At 48.6% G+C, this 20,000-nt stretch overlaps 1 protein-coding gene across 1 annotated transcript in view; it reads right to left on the bottom strand.

Annotated features, from left to right (window-relative positions):
* plxna2 (plexin A2) overlaps positions 1-20,000 on the bottom strand; it is a 243,197-nt gene that overhangs the window by 9,798 nt on the left and 213,399 nt on the right. Inside the window, exons 24-30 of the mRNA XM_062540152.1 lie at positions 19,257-19,403; positions 17,739-17,898; positions 15,340-15,443; positions 7,114-7,213; positions 2,327-2,517; positions 1,513-1,682; positions 929-1,141 (exon numbers count right to left, since the gene is read on the bottom strand). Of these exons, the coding sequence (XP_062396136.1) occupies positions 929-1,141; positions 1,513-1,682; positions 2,327-2,517; positions 7,114-7,213; positions 15,340-15,443; positions 17,739-17,898; positions 19,257-19,403 (1,085 nt within the window). The remainder of the gene's footprint in view (positions 1-928; positions 1,142-1,512; positions 1,683-2,326; positions 2,518-7,113; positions 7,214-15,339; positions 15,444-17,738; positions 17,899-19,256; positions 19,404-20,000) is intronic.

A 20,000-nucleotide genomic window follows, 5' to 3' on the forward strand; every position in this document is an offset into this window, starting at 1 on the left:
AGCCGACTCCCACTCCAAAACACAAAATGTAACATATTTCTTCTCTGTTTTAAAAACTGATTTGGAATAGTCAGGCAAACATAAGAACAATATTACCCATAACCTACATGGAAAGTCAGGCAAACACAAGAACGGTGTTTAATCCTTTAAGCGTTTAGTCTCACATTAGAGAGAGATTTATTCTCTGATATCTAGCTTATGTTTGGAGAGTTTGTAGCCCTTACTTGATGGATCAATGAAAAGGGTACAGGAAGTGAGAGGGAGAGTTGGGGCATGGGTTCAGGAAATGACCTCACGTTGGAATCTCGGTCCCTGTGGGCACTGAACCCAACTGACACTGACCCACTGCTATGGGTCCCTTTAAAGGAGAAATCTGGCGTTTTTTCACATAGATATCTGTTCATGAGCGCCCATGTTCATGTTCCCAGAGTGTAAAGGGCCATTCACACCAAGAACGATAACGATAACGATAACTATAACCATAACGATAAAAGCGTCCACACTGGCCAACGATAAGAAAAGTCTCTCCTCATGTTAATGAATGTGATGGCTAGAATATTATGGGTTCTGATTGGCTGTTAGCTTTTTATCGTTCTCAAAATCGCTCTGAAAGTGATCAACAACGATATCGTTCTTCATGTCGTTATCGTTATAGTTTAGGTGTGAACGTTGTCATTCATATTAACGAGAGCGATATATGTTTATAGTTATCGTTATCGTTATCGTTCTTGGTGTGAACGGCCCTTAATTCTGTAGCTGCCTGGCAGCTCTAGCTGTTGGCTGCAGCAACTCCAGCTAGGTAGAACCAATAGTTTCGTACTGACAGTACTCTGTGATCTCAGGAAACAGAGATCTATGTGAAAAATCGCCATTATTCTCCTTTAACTTGACTTTAAACTCTAGTTTAATGTCTAGTTGAGTCCCTCACCTCTCCACCCAGCTCTTGTAGTTGGGGATGTCTTTAGCGTAGAGCAGCTTGTTGGAGGGCGAGTCCTTGCCCAGCCGGTGCTCGGAGGTGGAGCAGGAGTCCATGAAGGTCTGCGCCACCACCGACAGACACGCGTCCGTGATGCTACTTTTGTGGATGTCGAAGACAAACTGCGGGTTCTTGATCACGTTCACCCAGAAACGCAGTGGAAGGCTGTCAAGAGAGAAAACACACACATGTCAACTCCTGCTCTTAGACTGGGAGCGCGGATCAAACGCAGCTGAATCGCTTCCTAGCAGCTTTGAGCCTTCTTTGAGGTCTCAGTGTCAATGTGACTAAAAAATAAACCATACTGCACCTCACATTCAGTCCAAACTACATCTAGCAGTTCTACTTAAGTTAATACAACAAACCTTCAATTTGGACTAAAACAATAGTTTAATAGAAACAAAAGCTAAAACTGATAAAAAAGCGTCATTAGTTCAACATCAGAAATGACTTAAAAAGAAAAAGGAAATGTAAGGAATGAAAAAGACCGAAATTAGAAGTGAAAACGTCACATGGCGAGAGAGTTAGCGTCGTACCAGTTGCTCTTCCATGTGTGGCGTACATCCGTGTCGTGGATGGCGTGCCTGTCCGCCTGCTCGTCCAGGAAGTCAAACATGTATTTGATGGCCAGAGGAAGGGCACTGCCTCTGTGGACCGTACTGAAGAGGGTCTCGAAGAGGTCGTCCACAAACTTCTGAAGGGTACCCTGCAGAAACCCAGATATAACGGGGGAGGTCAACACTGGCTCTGGGATAAGAGACCGCTATGGGTATGGAGGACACTGAGGGGGCTGAGATTTCTAGGGAAAACTCGATTCCGATCGTTTTTTAATGTAAGGTGTTTTTACATCAAAAACAGGTATCCATTTTTTACAAAATGAATCCAAACTATGGACTGCAGCTTCTGATGGGATTAAAATAGCATCTGAAAGCATACAGTATGCACTGCACCACGAGGTGAGAATAAAGCCTTTAATCTGAAGTGTCTTTAAGCAGATGGATCACCATGCAGCTCCCTGGGCAGTTCTCACAGAGGTCAAACTACTGCAGTGGCCTACTTTAGGAGCAGAGTGGACCGCCTTTTGGGGTACTCATACCCACACACACCCAACACAGAGACATGTGGGGCACACACACACACCGACACACACAGAAACACACACACACACACACGCACACACAGACACACACACACACACACACACACATACACACACACACACACACACACAGTGATGCATTACTCTAATCCTACAGGGGTTATTGCTTGTGCACCCCAGATGGACATCTCTGGACCAGTGGCCCTGTTTCAAGAGGTGAGGAAGAGGAGGAGGAGGAGACGAAGAGGCACCTTGGTGGCCAGCAGGCGGGTCAGGTAGATCTCGGACACCATCTTGCTCCCGCGGTCACCCTCCTTCTGGTCGCCGTGCTCGTGGTTCTTGACCAGGTGCCACACCTTGACGCCGCTCTCCAGGTCGGGCGTGATCATGGGGGCCCTGGAGCGCAGGCTGTCTGGACTGCCCGTGTAGCGGAACGTCGAGTCTGTGCACGAGAGAGAGAGAGAGAGAGAGAGAGAGAGAGAGAGAGAGAGAGAGAGAGAGAGAGAGAGAGAGAGAGAGAGAGAGAGCATCCTATTGGTCAGTACACATTAGAGTATTTAACACACACACACACAGAGAGTTCAGGGAGGCAGGCAAGCTCTCTCTGCACACACACACACAAACACAAACATACACACACACACAAACACACACTCTCTCTCTCTCTCTCTCTCTCATACACACATGCACACACACACTTGTGGGAAGCGGTAGGCCCAAGTGGATAGCGCTAGTCCCTTATGCTAGCCGCGCGGGCAGTATTGGGCAGTGCTGGGCTGGACTCCCCCTGAGCTCTCCTCTCCAGCGTCCCCACGCCGTCTACACAAGATGGACGACGCCAGTGCTGCAGCTGTTCCCATGATGCCTCTGCTCAGCGGACCAGTCCAATGTGCTGCTAGAGCGTCCACTCTCTCTCCTTTTTCTCCTTCCCTGTCACTCTGTCACTCCACTCTCTCTCTCCATGTTCTTTCTCTCTCTCCCTCTCTCTGCTCCCCTGTTCCACTGAGTCAGTGAGTAGGTGTGCTTTCTCTTTCTCTGCCATTCTCTCTGTCACTCTTTTCACTTCACCCAGGGCTGGAGGCGTGCTCCATCAACTCTCCATTTCTCTCCCTCTCCCTCCCTTCCACTCCATCTCTCTCTCCCTCTCTCCTTGTCCTCCTCTCTCTCTTTGTCTCTCCTTCTCTCCCTCTCTCTCTCCCTCCCTCTCCTCCTCTCTCTGATACCCACTCCTGCGCTCCTCTCAAAAGGACTCATAATTGCCCTCTTTCAGCAGTATGGTGGAGCCGCCATGTTAAAAGAGTCTTTGTCGCCGACTGAAGCAATGCATCTAAGGGCTTCCCTAATAAGCTAAGCTCTCTCCCTCTCCCTCTCTCTCTCTCCCTCTCCCTCTCCCTCTCCCTCTCTCTCTCTCTCTCTCTCCCTCTCTCTTGTCGTCCCCTCTCCCCTCAGCTCCTGCCTCCCGTGTGTGTTTGGCGTTAAGCAACAAGGTTTCTCCACGCTCTTCCCAATTAGATTCTTCTCTATTTTTTTTAAACCATCCTGGTGGTTGAAAGCTCCCTTGGGAGCCACGATCACACACACACACACACACACACACACACACACACACACACACACACACACACACACACACACACACACAGACACACACACACACAGACACACACTCCCTCCCTCCCTCTCATGCCGTGCTATCCCTCTCACCTGGCTTCAAAGGAGAGAGAGGATTAGAAGGGCGGGTTGGGTGGAGGGTAGGGGGGGTGGAGGGTTGGGTGGAGGGTAGGGGGATGGAACTCCAAGTGGGATTTTCTTAAGATCAGAGCAGCACAGGCCGGCTCCGGGGAGAGGGAGTAAAGGACAGATGCAGGGAAAGGAGGGATGGAGGGACGGAGGGATGGTTGGAGGGATGCAGAGAGGAAGAGAAGGAGAGGAGTGGAAGTGTGGTGTCAAATCCCACGTAAGCCACCGGCAGCCTCTGGCTGCTCTCCCCATCGCCCGGCAGAAAACATTGTCTACTGACCCATTAGCAAGTGTGTGCTTGTGTGTGTGTGTGTGTGTGTGTGTGTGTGTGTGTGTGTGTGTGTGTGTGTGTGTGTGTGTGTGTGTGTGCGTGCGTGTGTGTGTGCATGTCTTTGTGTGCCATTAGCATGTGTGTGTGTGCATGTCTTTGTGTGCCATTAGTACGTGTGTGTGTGTGTGTGTGTGTGTGTGTGTGTGTGTGGGTGTGTGTGTGTGTGTGTGTGTGTGTGTGTGTGTGTGTGTGTGTGTGTGTGTGTGTGTGTGGGTGTGTGTGTGTGGGTGTGTGGGTGTGTGGGTGTGCATGTCTTTGTGTGATCGATGGCATGAATTTGTGTGTGCGTGAGTGTGTGTGTTTCTGGGAGTGGGTATGTGGGTCTTGACAAATTAATAATGGTACATAGGTCTCTGGTGGTGCTGTTAGGTTTGTCAGCATGTGTAAGGGTGTTCATCTCTGGTGAATCTGTGTGTGTGTGTGTGTGTTTGCGTGTGTGTGTGTGTGTGTGTGTGTGTGTGTGTGTGTGTGTGTGTGTGTGTGTGTGTGTGAGTGTGTATGAGTGGGTTTGTGCATCTGTGTGTGTGACTGTGTGCATGCGTGTCTGTGTCTGTCTTTGTACACATGATTGAGTGTGTGTGTGTGTCAATACGTGTGTGTATGTGCATGAGCATGTGAGTATGTGTGTGTGTGTGTGTGTGTGTGTGTGCGAGAGAGAGCGTGACTGTGTGTGTGTGTGTGTGTGTGTGTGTGTGTGTGTGTGTGTGTAAGTGTGTGTCCTTGCACCAGTGGTGTTATTTTGGTCCCAGGTGCTGGCAGAGCAAATTGGAGTGAGATGCTAAGTGTTGAGCGTTAAACAGATCTAAATCAATCAGTGGGGCGCGGGCACAGCTGGGGCAGCCATGCCACACAGTGATTGATGGGCACCCTGGCAGTGCCAGGAGAGAGAGAGAGGCCGCCACATGGCACGCAGGAAAATCACATGAATGCACTCACACACACACACGCAAACACACATGCAAAACACACACACACACACACACACATACAAAGTCACACACACACAATCACGTGTACAGAGACAGACAAAGACACACATGCATGTGTAGTCCAGACACACAGTCACACACGACACGGATGCACAAACACTCTCACGCGGAGAGCATTATCTACACTCACACACGCACGCACGCACACACACACACACACACATGCGCACACACACACACACACACACACACAGAGTCCCTTTTCCCAGTCTCATCGTTATTTCATGAGATGCCTAAAATATTGAACAAGTGCTTTGTAATAAAATAGATGTGAAGTGCCTCTTGTAGCTGTGCACAGCCCATAACTGGAGACCATTAAAAGACTTGTGGGCGGCGAGGTTCATCTCAGCACACAGCACAGAATGCAGCCCCTCACACCACAGAGCAACTACAACTACACAGCAACACACACCAAACCAACAGGCAACACTCCAACACTCAATGTGTTGTCTTTTGAACTTTGGGGTTAGTCAAATTCTGTGTAAACAATGAAACGTAACCGCTCAGTCCAGTGTCCATGCTGGCTCGCTTCAGAGGGACGTCCAGCTGTGCTCTACCCCTCACTGTCCGTCCCCACATGTCTGGCTGGACATGTCTCTGACTGATGTGCACTAATGTGCAGCATTCCTGCTTGGCTCTTGTGTAGACTTGTGTATATGTTGCTGATGCATACGAGGCCTCCACGTGGACCTGCTTTGAGCTGCAGTGCAGCAGCCTCTACGGAAATGGCTCTGTGTTTTGGGTGGCGCAGAGTGCAGAGTTTGGGAGTCCACATCACGCTGCCTGTGTCAAGTCATGTCGTGTTGTGCCAGTTTGAGCTGGAAACCACAGGTTCGTTTGGGCCCTGTGTGTGGGTGACAATACCACACACGCACACACACAGACTCTCTCCCTAGTATCCAATTGTCGCTCTGCCTAGGCCCGCTGTGAGAGTGCTTTGGATGCGTGTGAAGCAGCAGCGGAGCTGAATAATTAGCAATCATGGGGAGAGAGAGAGAGGGAGAGGGAGGGAGAGAGAGAGAGAGAAAGAGAGAGAGGGATTGAGAGGGAGAGGGAGAGAGAAAGTGAGAGGGAGAGAGTGAGAGCGAGAGGAAGAGAGAGAGAGAGAATGAATTGTGGGCAATATTTGTGTTGGTGTGTGGGCATCTCAGTGCAAATGTAAAAAGCGGGAGTGAGAATGTTTGTGTTAGCATGTGGGCAAAACAGTGTGTGTGTGTCTGTCTGTAAAGAGAAAGCGAGATGAAGAGAATGTTAAATGTTGCTATTTCTTTTGTGTCACAGTCAGAGTGAGAGGCACTGAGAGAAGGTTGGTCGAGTTGGTGTGTGTGTGTGTGTGTGTGTGTGTGTGTGTATGTGTGTGTGTGTGTGTGTGTGTGTGTGTGTGTGTGTGTGTGAGAGACAGAAAGAGAGAGCGGGATGAGGAAAATATATGTGGTGGCATGTCAGTGAGTGAGTGAGTGAGTGTGTGTGTGTGTGTGTGTGTGTGTTTGTGTGACTGAGGGAATTAGACAGGGAAAGAGAGACGAATAGAAAGTGTGTCCTCCAGCTCTCCACGTTGGAAGCCAGTGCTGAGCAGATGGGGGGCCAATGGCACGCCCTGGAGTGTTGCCGTGGGAGACGGCTAGCGCCGCCGCCCATTAGCACAGCAGCAGCAGCAGCAGCAGGAGAGCTGCAGCACTCAGGGAGGAGAACGAGGGAAGAGGAGAGGAGAAGAGAGAGAAACAAACAGCATCCCTTCTGTCTCTCTTATACCACTGCGCTGGTTTCCTATGCTCTTCCATCTCCTCTGCTAGCCTAGACCATGAGGGGATCTGGCATGTACACATACACACACATACAAAATAAACAGACTGGACAGACAAACATACACAGACACTCACACGCATTCCAAAATACACCCATCAAACACACAACATTTCAGAAGATGGGTGTGTGTGTGTGTGTGTGTGTGTGTGTGTGTGTGTGTGTGTGTCCTTACCATATCTGCTGATGGAGGTGCGAGAGATGCTGGCTGAAGGGGGGATGTTGTAGGAGGAGGTCTGTTTGGGCACCAGTGCCACCACACATCGGTCAGACACCTGCAGGATGGAGGGAGAGAGGGGGGAGAGAGGGAGGAGGGAGAGACAGAGTTTTACTCATTAGAATATTCATTTTGTACAAAACACCTCCGGGAAAATCGATGAAACTCAAGCCAGCCTTTACAAGCAGTTAAAACGAGTCTCCACCAGTCATCACATGATACTAGTGCCTCCCTAAGGCACAATTACACCCCAAACAGACACACACTGAGAGAGAGAGAGAGAGAGAGAGAGAGAGAGAGAGAGAGAGAGAGAGAGAGAGAGAGAGGGACAGAGGGACAGAGAGAGGGAGAGATAGGACAAGGAAACATCAGATCACTCAGATCATTTCATCTGCATGAAGCCACCCAAGCTGTCACCCATCTCGCATCCTCTCCTCTCTCTCTTTCTCTCTCCCTCCCTCTCTTCTTCTCTCGTTCACCCTCTCTCTCTCTCCCTCTCTCCCTCTCGTCAGCCTGCTGGTTCTGAGTGCGGGTGTCTCCTGAGGGGGGCGAGGATGTGTGCGCACCCGTGTGTGTGTGTGTGTGTGTGTGTGTGTGTGTGTGTGTGTGCACGCTAGGGTCCGCAGCGAGGGGCCCTGCTGCACTGACGGTGCATGAGATTATCTCCATTGTCATTCCCGTCAGCGGTGGGCCGGAACGCCAGGAATAATGAGCTTGGGAGAGAGAGACGGAGCTCAGCACAGACAGGAGATACAGACCACCACACACACACACACACACACACACACACACATACACACACACACACACACCATTCTACCACTGCCACTACTCTCGGACTGTGTATTCAGAGATAAAAGGAGAAAAAGGTGGAAGAGACAGGGTGAGATGAAAAGAGAGGGAGATAGTGAGAGAAAAGGGGAGAGAGAGGGAGATAAAGGGAGAGAGAGAGAAGGGAAGGGAGAGGTAAATATCCTCTTCTTTATTCACTATCTCTCTCTCTTCCTCACTCAAAGCACAGAGTGGCCTCAGAGGTGACATCCCCCCCCCCCACCCCCCATCCCAACTCCCAGAGCTATGGATGAGCTAAGCCTCAATGGTTTAACACTTACCTTTAGCCTGGCATCCATAAATATCAACTTGAACACTATTCATAAATGTTTCCAAAGTATTCACAGTGCATTATAGTGACTGCATGGCTATTGATGAACAGACATGTCAGGGTGGGATCTGTTTCAGTCACCACACAAAATGCAGGGTCTCAGTCTGTGTACCATTAGGAGGAGTCATTCAGTGCAAAGGCCAACTTGGGACCCTACAGTACAGTATGAGCTGCTTGTGATGACTTGGGAGCCTATGAGCTGTCTCTTACACCAGATTGTGATTACATTCTGCACTAGGAGGAGGCAGCGTAATTGCCCGTGGAAAACTTGTTTCACAGCCTAAAAACAGCATGGCTTCAAAACGATCAAACCCAACATTAGCCATTATTCTCCATTCTCTCTCTCCCTCTCGCTCTTCCTCTCTCTGAGGCAAAGTACTTCTTGGAGGTCGCAAGGCCACTATCGAGTCTACTCTACACCACTAATGACGCTCCCCCTCTTAGCCTAAAGGGTGAATGTGTGTGTGTGTGTGTGTGTGTGTGTGTGTGTGTGCGCGTGTGTGTGATGACTCCTTTCCACTTGTCTCTCACCGGCGCGCCTACGCTACGCTAACCCCTGGCAGGCCATTAGCGAGAGCCTGCGCTCAGCGTGACCCTGGGAAGAAGACGAAGAGGAGGAAAGGAGGAGGAGGAGGAGGAGGAGGAGGAGGAGGAAGGCAGCGGACTTAATGGCTCCGCTGTAGAGGCCTTGGACGAGGACCCGGGGCTCTTAGAGACCCTCTCAGAGGCGAGAGGAAGAGGAGGCCACGACACACCACGTCACGACTCCACTCGCTCTCCACTCCTCTCTTTCTTCCCCCTCTTCTCTCGTCCACGGCTACACTCGTCTGTCGTCTGCTAGCCATCTCTCCTGGTCCTTCGGGACCCCCTGTTGCCGTCCACTGATGACTCCAACCCCTGATGGAGGAGCTGCTGTAGAAGCCCATTACTTGGCCACTTCACTTCCTCCCTCTCCAACTCTCTCTCTCTCTCTTGTGCTCTCTCTCTCTCTCTCTCTCTCTCTCTCTCTTGTGCTCTCTCTCTCTCTTTTGCGCTCATGCTCTCTCTCTCGTGCTCTCATGCTCTCTGTGTAAAATCTCTCTGTCAGTCTCTCTCTTAATGATCCATTGTGCAAGTTAGCCTCCGGAGACTGATGATATGATTTAGACTGTTGATGGCACTATCACGTCTGGTGGAGCTACTTCTGTTGATCATAGTGGATGCTCATTGTTGCAGCAGACGCAACGCAAAAGGAACGCTGCAGTTACGCGCCCGGTGTGGCCTGCCCGTTCTCCATCGCTCTCTCCCACTCCATCTCTCTCCATCTCTCTCTCCATCTCTCTCTCCCTCTCCGTAACTCTCTTTCTTTTTCTCTTTCTTCTCCTGCAGGGCTGGCTCTCTCTGTCTATCCCTCCTTCTCTCCGCTGTCTCTCTCTTTCTGTTTTTCCCCGTTCTTGCAGCAGTAGTCAGTATGTGGTCTATCTCTCTCTCTCAGTTTGTCTCTGTCTTAGCTCTGGGCGTGTGTGTGTGTGTGTGTGTGTGTGTGTGTGTGTGTGTGTGTGTGTGTGTGTGTGTGTGTGTGTGTGTGTGTGTAAAGCCTGTCTGTGCGAGACAGCGGATGATTGAAGGTAGGTGGGCTTTTGCCCTTGAAGGATGATGCGTGTTGCGGCTGATAGGAGCGCTGTGAGATAACGGCCACAGCTTTCCTCATGATAACACACACTCACACACACACACACACACACACACACACACACACACACACACACACAGCCTTCCTCACGATAACACCTCTACCGAGCGACGGCCTCAACCTTTCCTCTCCTCTCTCTCCTCTTCTCTCTCTCTCTCTCTCTATGGCTCGTCCTCCGTCTCCCTCTATCTGTGATCCCTGTGCTAACTGGTGATTGCTATCAGGAATTAGACCTCCACGCCAGCAGGTCTCTCCCTCAAACACATCCTACTGCCGGCAGCACTGAGCGCGTGCGAAGAGGACATGACCTCATCACTCTACTTTACTGCCACAACTTTGCCATACGTGAGTGAGTGGGAATATGTCTCATATGTGACCCTGCAAAGCGAAACCAGTTGTTTCGGTAAAATTGACAAAATTAAGCTATTCCAACAATATGTATATCGAGGGTATTACACAAACTATCGCTAAGATAACCACATCCAAAGTTGACATGGTTCTCCTGTCACAATATGCCAGAAGAGGATACAGCAAATCACCTTTTTAAGCAGCGTGGACAACAGGAATGACTGCAAATGTGTTGAATCTTCCCCGGGTTTAACAGTCAAGACATATGTTTTTCCGTGAAATTAGTTCACGATATGAAATTGTAGACTGTATACTGTCGAATTATGCAAACACGTGAAATTCATTTGTTTATTGTGGATTTTCTCAAAATAACGATTTCGCTTTGAAAGGTCACATATGAGCGAGCGTGAGTGTGAGTGTCTCTACACAGTGTAAAGCAGCACCACCACAACTTTGGCATACATGAGTGTGAGTGTGTCTCTCTCTATACAGTATAAAGCAGAACATTCATCAAACAAAGTTTATATTCTTATTATAAATGTACTCATTAACTGGACTAACAAATAGCTGAACAACAAGCAGCCAGTGAAATGGAATTCTTATGAGCGCAGGTCATATAGGTAGAGACACATTGAGAAGCGTGATTTATCTTTTGTGGAGAGAGCAGGTAGGACTGAGAGACGGTCAAACTACTGTAGGCTCCCGCTGCGCCTTGCGTCTAGTTATAGAAATCTGTTTTGAAATGTACTGACTTCTTCATCCAAATTTACTGAAGGGGTTGAGGGCTTTGTAGTATTAGTGCTGAAGCTTCATCCTTTGACTACTCTCAAATAGATGACTCAATTTGAGGCAATCATTGGTATCTGATATCCGGCAGCCCATTACGCATGTGGAGGGAACTAAAAAAAAAAAAACCCTCTGCTTCCCGCAGAGTAGCATCATGCTCTAGCTATTCCTCTGAAAGCATTAGCAAAGTACAGCTATCTAGGTACTATTTATTTATGTTTTGCCCTCTCTCTCTCTCTCTCTCTGTTTTAAAAGTGTGGCTTGAGGGCTTTGTTTATTTAAATGAACAACAGGTTGGAATGGAATGGATAGAGTCTAGGGAGAGACTGCCTCTGTAGGGGCAAAGTACAGGAAGAGAGAGAGAAATGGAGGGACAGAGAGAAATAGATTGAAAGAGAGTAAAGCATACAGAGAGACTGGGAGGGGAGAAAGAGATACTGTACTGTAGGTGTCCACTCTAGAAACTCAAATGGAGTCATTTAGACACCTCTCTGGCCGTACTGTTCCACTGAGTTTGATTGCACGGAGCTACCAGACTGCAAACATCATGCAGACTTTGCTCTGTCCCTTCTCTTGAGATGAAATTCAAATCATCTTTATCGGCTTGGCAAAACCTCATCTCCTACTACTTCAAAAGAGTTGAGATTGAGATGAGTTGAGGAAACTAGGACATTATATCATATATTTAATTGTCTCTTTCTCTCATCTATTCATTCTCACCTTTTCTTTGCCTTTATGTTTACTCTATATTCCCTTCCTGTCTATTAGGGACATAATTATACTTCAACTACATCTACAGACGACGTATATAAGAGCTGTATATTCCATATCACAACAAATGTCCAAGTTAGTCTATTTTCACTTATTTCTTTCCTTCTCTGTTGACAATAAGTAATTGCTCACCCTGCCAACACCAAGTATTCACACTCCTATAGCTGAGCACATTAGTACCCCCACGCAGTGCCTTAAATATCCATTTATTTGAATTGTTAATCTTGGCCTCTAACCGTAGCCATTCCACACCAGTGAAATTGGAAATTCATGCAAGTCTTGGAGTTAAGCACCCAGGGGGTACGGCGGCCCCAGAGGGACAAACTAGCATGCCTCCGTAATGGCATTCAACAGCAGCGAGGTTAACAGCTTCACCTCCTCAGATGAGAGGAGAGAAGAGGAAAAGAAAGAGAGGAGGATAGAGAAAAGTGAGAGGAAAAAGAGTGAGAGTGAGAAACAAAGACTGGTTGGAGAGGAGTGGGGAGGTGGGGAGGTGGGGAGGTGAGAGGGTGCGTCGGCTCATGGCTCTCTAAAACGCCCGAGAGAAAATACCGGAAAGTGAGCGCTCGCTCGCTAGCAGTTCATCCGGCTGGATGGGAGCGGAAGAGCACTGGAACGCTCCGCAAGCCTACTACGGGGCGCAGGAGAGATCAAACTGAGCGAGGACCAGACTGAATTTAATTAGCACATCTACTCCTCCTACCACCCGCTCCACACCTGGGCCAAGAGTCACCTGGCACACACCTGGAAGAGGAGGCACAGTGGCCGTGCCTTAAAGAGGCCGCTTACTGAGCATATATATATATAGAGAGAGAGAGAGAGAGAGAGAGAGAGAGAGGGAGAGAGGGAGGAAAAATGAGCGTGATTAGCATATCCACTGTATGCAAACGACTGTGCTCTTAAAGCGCTGAATAAATAAGAATAAACAGCAGCAGTCTCCTTTGGCCCAGATTGGGGAGTCTTTGGGGGGTTATGAATTTTAATGAAATGCTGTCTAGCCCCCACCACACACACACACACACACACACACACACCCTCCCTCCCTCCCTCCCTCCCTCCCTCCCATCAGCCATCAGCCTCCAGACCACTACCACAACCACTCTGCACATTTCACACCTCTGGCTTGGACGCTCTCTCTCTCTCTTTTTCTCTCTCCATCCTCTATGCCTCATCTCTCTCTTGCTCTCACCCTGTTGCTGTCACCCTCTCTCTCTCCCTCCCTCCCTTTCTCTCTCTCTCTCTCTCTCTCTCTCTCCGCCTCTTCCTCTTAATGAGCGGTGGTTTCTCTATTGTCGGGGCTGAACACGACAGCGCTGTGCAGATGTGACCGCCATCACACCTTCTCTCTCTCTCTCTCTTTCCCTCTCTCTGCTGATCTCTCAATTTACTTGTGGTGACATAACTCCCTCTCTCTCCCTCTTTCTCTCTCTATCCCCTCTCTCTCTTTCTCTCTCTTCTCTTTCATCTACCTGTTCCTAGGGTGCCCTCCTCCTCCACTGCTTTCTGAAGCCGTGAGGACGACGGAAGAGACACTCCGCTTCAACAGAAGTGACACATTTCATGTTAGATTGAGTGCATTGGTGTGGGTGGTGCGTGTTTTGTGTGTGTGTACAGTATGTGTGTGTCTGCCTGTGTGAGTGTAGTCTGTGTGTGTGTTTATGTAGGCCTTTCCTCCAATCTATTCAATGGATAATGGGGGAGCAATGTGGTGTGACAGAGAAACAATAAAAAAGCTGTTCAGACACAACTCACACACAACTCTCGTTCATCAAACAAGTACACACACACGCACACACACGCACGCACACACACACACACATCTTAAAGTGAGGGAGATAAACTGCCTACTGTGGGGAAGATCCCTCGAGAGCTGCTAGAAGAACCAGAGGAGTCTTAAAATAACCCCAAATCTCCTCTTAAATCACTCTCTCTCTCCTTTCACTATACTCAGATCTCTCTCTCTCCTTTCACTATACTCAGATCTCTCCCTCTCTTCTTAACTATACTTAAATCACTCTCTTCCCATCTCCTTCAACTATACTTAAATCATGGTATCTCTCTCTCTCTCTCTCTCTCTCTCTCTCTCTCCTGGGGGCTCATGCTCATGCCCTGCTGTAGCTGCCTGGATCTATTACCTGCTGGTGCAGCAACTCAAGCTACTGTAGGTAAGACCGATTGCTTTCTTTGTGTGTCATACTGACAGAGCTCTGTGACCTTGATAAACTGACATCTATCTATCTAATTACTCTCTCTCCTTTCACTAAATCACTCTCTCCCTCTCTCCTTTAACTATACTTAAATCACTCTTTCATCATTCTGTTGCTTCTCTTCTCTCCCATCTTTCTCTGGCTGCCCCTCAGGTCAGTTGTGTTTAGGCCGATGATATGAATATGTCTCAAGGTGCTGATCAGAGTCCAGCTTGAGCTTGATCTCTTTAGAGCAAACAGAAAGGCAATAGGGGAAAGACAATACTCCCTTTGAATAGGACAAAAACACTGAGCACAATTAAATCACTCATCTCTCTCCTCTCCTCTGTTCGTACTGCATCTAAATCACTCACTTGTCTCTTGTCTTTCCCTGACTACCCTCTCTCTCACATTCTCTCTTTCTCTGAGTGTTGATCTGTTTGCTGAGACCTGTGGTCTCCTTGCTGTGGGCAGATGGTGTATGAGTGAGCAAAAACCTCTGACCTGCCTAGCTGCTTAAGGATTCATGCCCTTCTCTCTCTCTCTCTCTCTCTCTCTCTCTCTCTCTCTCTCTCTCTCTCTCTCTCCATCAATCACCCCACTCCCTCTCCCTCCCTCTGTCTATTCTTGTCAAATTCTGTATGTTTTTTTCACTTCATGTCCTTTATCATGTCCTTTATCTGTCTGTCCTTCTGTCTGTGTCTGTGTCTGTCTACAGACTTCTATTCTGTCTGTGTCTGTGTTTGTCTACGGACTTCTATTCTGTCTTTCTCCTTTCCTCTCTTTGTCTCTCACTCTTTTTCTCCGCCCTTCTCCACCCACCCCTCTGTCTACTCCCTTGTTTGTATTCTCTCCTCCCTCTCTCCTCTCCTCTCCTCCCTCTCTCCATTTGAGCCCAGACTACTGTGTCAGTTCAGAGGTGATTGGAGTTCATGTGTTAGAGCGACTGCATTATAATCGCTCCTGCAGCAGACACACGACGGTAGCTCAGGGCCCTGAATAAGGAGAACTACAACTGGGGTCAAGGTCAGAGCTGGGGTCAAGGTCAGAGCTGGGGACAAGGTTGGCACAGGTTTCAGGTGGTGGGCGTGCCTGGCATTGGAGAGAGCTCGTCAGACATGGAACTTTCCGGGAGCATTCCGCACTCTTTAGCCCACCTGCAGGATAATTAACCTAGACTCTAGCATGAGTCACTCGGATCAATTCTGTTCCCAGAGAAGAGTCGGGGAATGGGTAGAGATGACCAGCTTGGTTCATACCTGGTAGTGCATGAGTGTGTTGAGCCTCTTCCAGTCATTCTCAATCTTGGTGGTGATGTCTTCGTCCTGTAGCACCACTCGAGCCATGCGGCCCTGACGCCACTCTGGGGAAACAAGGCACAAGTGCAGCATTTAATAGAGTGTTCACACCCACACACCCACACACAGACAGACAAACGCACGCACACACACTCACACGCACACGCACACGCACACGCACACGCACACGCACACGCACACGCACACGCACACGCACACGCACACGCACACACACACACACACACATACACACAAATGCACTATTTTGAAGAAAACATATCCAGAAGCGCTATCAAAAAACAAAGCTGTCACCAGCTTTGTGCTGCTCTTCTGCTACTCTTGTAGTCAGATGGGCGTGCATTTTAATTGAACACACACTAACTGAATACACACACACACACACACACACACACACACACACACACACACACACACATACACAAAGCTATGAAGATGTCCTGTCCAGAGGCAGTGTGGAGGAACAAAACATAGCCAACAGCTTTGTGCTGCTCTCTTAGTCGTCAGATGATTGTGCATTTTAATCGAACATTGCATGCTGACTAAACACACACACACACACACACACACACACACACACACTTCCAAACAAACACACACACACACACACACACTTATAAACAAACATACAAACCAACACTGGCACCTCCTCCATAGTAATTAGGTTTTTATCCGTAATACAACATGCCATTTACAAACTACAAAGTGTTGCTTTGAGAGGAGAGAGGCATGAGGCATTGTCTGAGGGCAAGGAGAAAGAGTAAAGAAAGAAAGGATGAAGGGGGAGAGGAGAAGAGAGGAGGGCGAAAAAACCAAAGAGGGAAGATAAAAGAGAAGAGGAGAGGAGAAGAGAAGAGGAGCAGGAGAAGAGGACAGAAGAAGATGGAGATGGAGAGTAGAGGAGAAGAGAGGAGAGAAGAAGAGGAGAGGAGAGGAGAGGAGAGGAGAAAAGGGGAGAGGAGAAGAGAAGAGAAGAGGAGAGGAGAGGAGAGGAAAGGGGGAAAGGGGAGTGGAGAGGAGAGGAGAAGAGAAGAGAACAGAAGAGAAGAGGAGAGGAGAGAAGAAAAGGAGAGTGGAGAGGAGAAGAGAGGAGAGGAGAAAGGAGGAGTGGAGAGGAGTAGAGAGGAGAGGAGAGGAGAAAGGAGGAGTGGAGAGGAGTAGAGAGGAGAGGAGAGGAGAAACGAGGAGTGGAGAGGAGAGAAGAGGAGAGGAGAGGAGAGGAGGGGGTGAGAGGTCCCTGTCGTCTGATAATGAAATGCTAATCAGCGTGCTGATGGGCAAATGGACGGCTGCGCGGTGGGAGCATGGGTGGGAGTGGACATTGATTTTCTCCTCTGTTGGCTGGACCTTATTACTTTGTGATGATGCCAGGCACGCAGATGCCATATGCCCCCTACATGCACACACACACAGACACACACACACACACACACACACACACATACATGCACACACACACACATCAGTGAATGCACACATGTAGATTGGTAAAGTATATGCACTAATGGATACACACAACATATGGATCTACAAATAAACAAACACACACACACACACACACACACACACACACACACACACACACACACATACACACACAGACACACACGTTGACCAGCAGGATGACGTCTGCCCTCAAGAAGTGCCAGTTGTGTGAAAAGTCATCAGAAAGATGGCAAGTCTTGCCAAGGTGCTGGAAGGGTGATTTGCACCAACAACAGGGGGCTTTTGTGCCAGTTCAGCCCATGTCAGGATGTGAGAGATTGAATAGGCTGGTGTGTGTGTGTGTGTGTGTGTGTGTGTGTGTGTGTGCCATGCCAGACAGAAGGCGGTTTGACTGTCTATAGTATGTCAGGTGAGAGACAGACAGACAGACAGGCACACACACACACACACACACACACACACACACACACACACACACACACACACACACACATGACCAAAACAGAGACCTACTTGCACACATACCCACCTACACAAACAAATACACAACTTTTTCAAGTACATTTACAAGTAAACACTAAAATGCATTAACTATTCCAAACACCCACACAGATTCTCTTTCACATTAAGTGCTTTAAAGCTTTATGTGTGCACCAGACTGATTTAAAAAGTTATATGTGTGTATGTGTGTGTGTGTGTGTATGTGTGTGTGTGAGAGAGAGAGAGAGAGAAGGAAAGACTGCATTTGAGTGCATGTCCACATAAGCAGTGTTTCCAAGGCCTTACCCAAGTCCATGTCCATCAGACTGATTTCTAAAGCTGTGTGTGTGTGTGTGTGTGTGTGTGTGTGTGTGTGTGTGTGTGTGTGTGTAAGAGAGCGATGTCCAAGGCCTTACCCAGGTCCATGTCCACGGCGCGGGGTCTTTGGGAGTAGGGCATGTTCTTATAGACGGCGTCCAGGATCTTCTCCTTCACCTGAGTGATGGTGTCACAGTTGAGCACCTTGACCGGAATCTCAGGACTGTTCTCATTGTCCGGGTTCACACAGTTCAGGATCTACGCAGCACAGACAAATAGGACATACAGAAGGATTTAACATACATCTTCACACAGTTCAGGATCTACGCAGCACAGACAAATAGGACATACAGAAGGATTTAACATACATCTTCACACAGTTCAGGATCTACACTCAGATCAACAGGACGGGCAGGAAAAGACAAAATACACAAATAATGATTTCATGTACATGACATGTCACACACTTAATGTATATGGATGTGCTTGAGGCAATGCTGTCAGTACAGCTTGATGTGTTGAATGAGGAATGAGAGAGAGTGAGAGAAAGATGGAGAGAGAGAAAAGAGAGAAAGAGAGAGAGTAAAAAAAGACAAGAACGGGGAGAACAGGGAGAGGGAGAAAATGGGAAGGAAGAGGAGAAAGAGGATGGAGAGGAGGCAGAGTGAGGAGGAAGAAAAGTATGAGAGGAAGAGGTAAAATGAAGAGGGGAGAGAGAGGCTAGAGAGGAAGAAGAGATGAGGAGGAGGAGGAGGAGGAGTGTGAGCAGTGTGCTCTCCCTCATTAGAGGCCATGCTGGTGCGTGCGGCGTCTCGCTCCTGAGAGGTTATTTCCGCTCCTCGCGCCACCTTTCCCTTGCAAATCTAATTTCACACCTTCCATGGGACAGCAATTTCCAGCTCCGCCAGGGTATTAGTGCATAATGAGCCAAACTCCCCATCACAGCTCTGACATCCTGTCACCGTCTGGGCGTGTGTGTGTGTGTGTGTGTGTGTGCGCATGAGTGTGCTTGTGTACATGTGAGAGTGTGTGAGCCTGAGAGAGAGAGAGAGAGAAAGAGAGAGAGAGAGGGGGATGTTTGCATGTTTGCATACAGTATGTCAAAGTGAGTGAGAGTGTGTGTGTATATGTGTGTGTGTGTGTGTGCGCGTGCACGTGTGTGTGCCCCTTGCCCGGCCACACTCCCTGTGTGTGTGCATGGCACTGCTGTTGGAGCTCAGTGGAAGCCCCAGACCTCTACACACCCCACACAATCGCTCGCCTGTCTACGCCTCGGCAGGAAGCAGAGGGGCTGCAGAGCTACGGAGTCATGCAAGGGACAAAAAGCCTGGGGAGATGATGAGTTTGTTTGTGTGCTATCTATGCGTGTGTGAGGCTTGGGAGCCCAAAAGTGTGTGTGTGTGTGTGTGTGTGTGTGTGTGTGTGTGTGTGTCTATGTGTATGAGTGTGTGCATGAGTGTGTGTGTGTGTGTGTGTGTGTGTGTGTGATCGAGAAAGAGAGAGAGGTGTGTGTGTGTGTGGTGTACTGACCAGGGTCTTGTACTCAATCTGCTGGTGTGTGTGTGTGCGTGTGTTTGAGAGAGGTGTGTGTGTGTGTGTGTGTGTGGTGTACTGACCAGGGTCTTGTACTCGATCTGCTGGCGGATGAGCTTGTCCTCGCTGAGTGAGTAGCGGGCTTCACCCGTGATGGCGTCTATCGGACCCTTCTCCATCTGCTGCTTTATGGCACAGTACAGCATGAACAGGGGCTCACCGGCACACTCCTGCTCACACACACACACACACACACACACACACACACATAGAGAGACAATGTCATGGATTAGATTTTTTTTATTTTTTATTATTGTTTAACATCCGTCTATGACCACAGTGGCTTATACAGTAACTATGTGACAGGACACACAGCGGGCATTGAGAGTAAATACAGGGCAAGACTGCAGGCAGGCATATGGCTATACGTTGTGTATCATCAAGCATATGGCTAGGTTGTGTATTATCAAGCATATGTTGTGCATCATCAAGCATAGAGTATGCGTTGTGTGTCATCAAGCATAGGCTATACGTTGTGTATCATCAAGCATATCAAGCATATGTCTACAGGTTGTGTATCATCATGCATATGGGTTGTGTTCCATGAGGCATATATCTATACATTGTGTATCATCACTTTGGCAGGTGGCTATTCTGGTCCCTCTCCCACTGGTAAGAGCTTGGACGCCACACCTCTGTCAGGAAGTGATGCACAGTGAGTGGACAGGGACAGATGACACTGCCACATGTCCACCCCCTCCAACCCCACCTTACACACTCACACACACACACACACACACACACACACACACACACACACAAGCACC

This window comes from Sardina pilchardus, chromosome 7 (genome assembly GCF_963854185.1).
Source record: "Sardina pilchardus chromosome 7, fSarPil1.1, whole genome shotgun sequence".
Lineage (NCBI taxonomy): Eukaryota > Metazoa > Chordata > Actinopteri > Clupeiformes > Clupeidae > Sardina > Sardina pilchardus.